The 4,548-nt window shown below is 37.4% G+C and overlaps 1 protein-coding gene across 1 annotated transcript; it reads right to left on the bottom strand.

The window, feature by feature from the left end:
• Positions 1 to 1,762: 1,762 nt before the first annotated feature.
• Positions 1,763 to 4,329, bottom strand: LOC113321508 (UDP-glycosyltransferase 92A1-like). The gene is made up of 2 exons (XM_026569419.1): positions 3,880 to 4,329; positions 1,763 to 3,185 (listed from the first exon to the last, which is right to left on the bottom strand). Exons 1-2 carry the CDS (start codon positions 4,283 to 4,285, stop codon positions 2,023 to 2,025), a joined length of 1,569 nt encoding a protein of 522 aa, XP_026425204.1. The 5' UTR covers positions 4,286 to 4,329; the 3' UTR covers positions 1,763 to 2,022.
• Positions 4,330 to 4,548: the final 219 nt, after the last annotated feature.

Here is a 4,548-nt window from a genome sequence, read left to right as displayed (position 1 = left end):
GCCCGTGAAATAACAAAACCAAGCTTTTGAAGAAAAACACTTAATCGAGTATACCATGCCCTGAGTGCTTGTTTTAGGCCGTATAAGGATTTATGTAGTCGATACACATGATCAGGATATTGAGAATTGGTATACCCCGGGGGCTGCTTCATATAAACTTCTTCGGTAAAAACACCGTTTTGAAAATCATTCTGAATATCAAGTTGCCGAATAGGCCAAGAGTATGTATGCGCCAATGTGAGAACAATTTGTATGGTACATGGATTAATGACGGGACTAAATGTTTCTCCGTATTCGATGCCTTCTTGTTGGTTAAATACCTTAGATACGAGACATGCTTTATAGCGCTCGATAGTTCCATCAGCATGTCGTTTTATACGAAACACCCACTTACAATCCACTAAGTACATAACAGAAACCTTAGGAACATACGACCAAGTACCATTTTTCATGAGAGCATGATACTGGTCATCCATAGCCTTGCACTATTCGGGATCACGTTTTTCCTGTGAATAAAAAGTAGTCTCAAACAAAGAATCAGAGAGATTTGTATGTTTAGATGCCAATAATACCTTCTGTTGGATGACACCATCCATTCCTCTAGTGATCATAGGATGTTCATTACGAGTGACCGGGTTAGGAAAAGAAATACTAGAAGGATAAGGATTGGGAACTGTTGGCAGTTGAATTCTTGGTGTCGTTGGAACTGTTGGTATAAGAGAGCTAAGTGGATTTGGTAAAAGATAATTACCAGAAGAACGTTAGAATATGGACATCCAATTCAAAATCAATTGGCTGGCTCTATAGATTATAAATCGCAGGATCTTAGATTTCCCAGACAATGTGGGACTAATAATCTCAACACGCCCCTTCATGTGTATCCTCGTTGGGTCTAACACGTGGACAATTAAATTGGGTGACGCGAATAAAGGCGCGGTCAAATGACTCGTCGCAAAATATCCTGCTTTGATACCAACTTAGAATAGGATTTTTGTATGGTTTCTCAACTTAGAGAAAACCAAAAGAGAAAAATATATTTATACATATATCATCACCGACAGTAGCTTGGATACAAAGACAGAAAGACTTGTACAGAAAACATTGACAAATATAACACAGACTAATACAGGAAAGAAACCAAAAAACTAAACTAGGAAACCTTGTCTACGTAATCACTCCAATATCCCTAAAGGAGAAAGCGTGAAACCAGTTAGGAATAGATCCCCATTGAAATAACGGAAAATGGGTCATTTGTCCAAATATTTTTAAAACGTGGTTCAAATGGACGAGTAAAAATTATTATGGGTGAAATGGACACCAAAAAAATAGCAAGGATGAAACTGGATTCATCTTGACTTAAACTTAAAAAATAGCAAGGATGAAACTGGATGCATCATGATGTAAATTAAAAATAAGAAAAAATATTTAAAAATGGGTACTCTTTACGTCCTGGCTATTTTTACATTTTTGTCCATTTAAACAGTATCAAAATCTAAATGTCCTTTTCACCCAGGAATTGTTGATTTCGGTCTTTTTAACCAATTCTGTGTTGAAATAATCTTCTTTTCATCTCTATAATGACTCCCTCTCTTTTCCCCCATCCCCCATCACCCTCCTGTTTCTCTCTGTCCAAATAATAGATTACATTTGGATCGTAATATAGCTTCTCACATTAACACATAGGTTAAAACTACCGTAACTTGTTTAACTCGCGAAAAAGATATACGAAATAAATGATAAAACTTCAGTAAACATCCGAAAAGTACAAATTTTTTATTAACCATAAACTGAATGAAACAATAAGTTGGACAGAGTTAAAGAGACTTGGGAAAAACTCTAAATGTACGGCAAGACATTATACTCGAAATTTGTAACTTTTAGCAGATTCGAAATTATTTTAAACACTGAAAATGCGAAGAAGTAATTGTTAAAGCGAAACTTGATCATCGCCTCATCGGCTTATTTCCCATCAAATGGATCCTTCTTGAGCTATACTTCGCTGGTCCAATATATGGCCTCAAGTTAGCCTATTGCACGCTCTTGTGCATCAGCTACTCTTTTAGAAGTTACAGTTGCAAAAAACTCATCAACTGATCTAATAGAAGACCCTTTCTGATGACCACCTGCTTCATCCGTGTATTCTCTCATTGCAGTTCCAATTTTCTCTGCAATTACGGTTGCTTTTTTCCTCATTTCTTCTCCTTTACTGCTATCCATTACCTGTTCAATTACTTTCTTCACATCCTCACTGCAGAGCTCAGTTTCATCTCCTCTAGCCAATTCCACAGAAACCCTCATCTCTTCTTGGATCATCTTTGAATTATAATGTTGCTCTGCAAATAAGGGCCATCCAATTATGGGTACCCCTTGACTCAAACTCTCTAAGACTGAATTCCATCCACAATGACTAAGAAATACCCCTGTTGATCTATGACATAGTATCTCCAACTGGGGAGCCCATTTTTTGACCAGCAACCCTTTTTGTGTTTCATTCATTCTCTCAACGAATCCTTCTGGCAACCATTCCGATTTGAATTCAGACTTACTGTCAAATCCACTAGGTGGCTTTAATACCCATATAAAATTCTTGCCACTCTTCTCCAAACCCAGAGCTAACTCCATCATTTTTGGAGCACTAATTGTAAATTGAGAGCCAAATGATATGTATAGAACTGAGGATGGTTTTTGATGATTCAACCATTCAATACAACTCTCTGGAGAAATCCCAAATTCTTTCTCTTTCCTAAAGTGTGTAACAACAGACCCATTGTTCTTATTTTGATGACCGAGTAGTAAATATGAAGGAAGTAAAGGACCAACAGTCCAAACTCGTTTTGACTCCATAAGATTTCTAAGAATTTTCAAACCCACAACGTCAATTTCTTCAACAGAATTACAAAGCATTCCATCCGATTTCAACATAAGAGAAATGTGTCTTTGAGCAAATTTGCCAAATGCGGACTCTTTACTTGAATATCTTAACATCGGAATAAGTTGAGATAAATATAATCGACACGTATCGGGGAATTCAGGTACGTAAAATTCTTCAATAAGCTCATTGGAATCATCATTTGTACGATGTGGGAAATGTAAGCAGATTGAGAAATACATAGCCGCTCCATATCCAGCATCAAGGAAACAGAAACTAAACGTGCCGACACGTTTGGCAGTATCTGTAACCCAACCTTAGTAGCCAGGAACGTCCAACCACCTCACGAATCTCATTCGAAATCGCGATTTTGCGTTCCCCACTGAAATTCGTGATGGGAACGCGCTCCTGACATGAAAGAAACGCGCTCCCACTCGGTGAGAAACGTTTCAGTGCAAGAGAAAAAAAAGAAAGGGGAAAAAGCACAGAGAAAAAGAAAGGGAAGAGGAAAGGGGAAAGAAAGTATAGTAGAAGAACAGGAAGAAGAAAGGGTAGAAAGAGAGCAGAGAAAAAAGACCGGGGAAGAAAGAGAGCAGAGAAAAAAGACCGGGGAAGAAAGTACAGAAGAAGCAAGGAAGAAGAAGACGGCTGCATGAAAAATAAGAAGAAGAAAAAATGTTGTTTTGAATTAAAACCCTAGAATTGGCTTGGGTTATTTTTAATTAAGAATGTCTTGTTTTTACCGTGGGCTAAGTTGGAGCCCAAGCCCAATATCTTCCCTATATTTTCTATGCACCAAACTAGCTTCCAAATTCTTGAAGACACAAAAATAAAAAAGAAAATGAACGATAGTGTAGGAAAATTAGTAGTATATCTAATTTTTCTATGAACATAATTTACGCTCCCGATACGTTCCACGAATTTCATTTTTTGAGATTTTCACGAATCCCGTTCCCGACCTCGCTCCCGTTTCCGACCTCGTTCCCGTTCCTGGCTACTAAGAACCCAACCAAGGAAAAGATCAAAGATAATACAACTAGGAAGATGTTTGTCAGTTCTTATGGTTTCGGTTATAAAATTGTCGAATGAAGGTTTTAGAGTTTCTAATGCGTAGAAGAATGTTGGGATTAGCTTAGGTGGTAAAGAATCAAGGCTTTCAGAATTGGTTGGTAAGCCATGATCAGCACTAGAGAAAGGAATCTCAGCTAAACCAATATTGCTGTTGGTTTCTGATGTTTGGAGGGTTGATTGAAGGTGTTTGACGTTGAGAGGAGTACTAACAATAGTGATTTTAGTGTTAGGTTTTCTTTGAGAGATAAACTTTGCTAAGGCTATAAATCGCGTGAAATGACCATGCGCCATGAATGGAAACATTATTATATGACCATCATGTTGTTGTTGTTGTTGGGTTGACATGGTGGATTGTATTTCTATATGATGAGTTTTTCTTTTGTTTTTGACAGAAAAAATAACTTTGGGCTTAAAGACAGCGTATACAAGTTCGAAAATTATATAGCTGATGAAAGCGTCTGTGTTTTAATGGATGAAGGTATTAAATGACATTCACTAGATAAGAATATTCGACCTACCGGTGACCCCTCTTTGTGATTACCTGATCAAACAATCCAGCTAACTCCGTATTTAATTTACCAAAATTCGTACATAATTCGATATCGAGT

Source organism: Papaver somniferum, chromosome 11 (assembly GCF_003573695.1).
Source record: "Papaver somniferum cultivar HN1 chromosome 11, ASM357369v1, whole genome shotgun sequence".
Taxonomy (NCBI): domain Eukaryota; kingdom Viridiplantae; phylum Streptophyta; class Magnoliopsida; order Ranunculales; family Papaveraceae; genus Papaver; species Papaver somniferum.
This window is presented reverse-complemented; position numbering and strand designations above follow the sequence as displayed.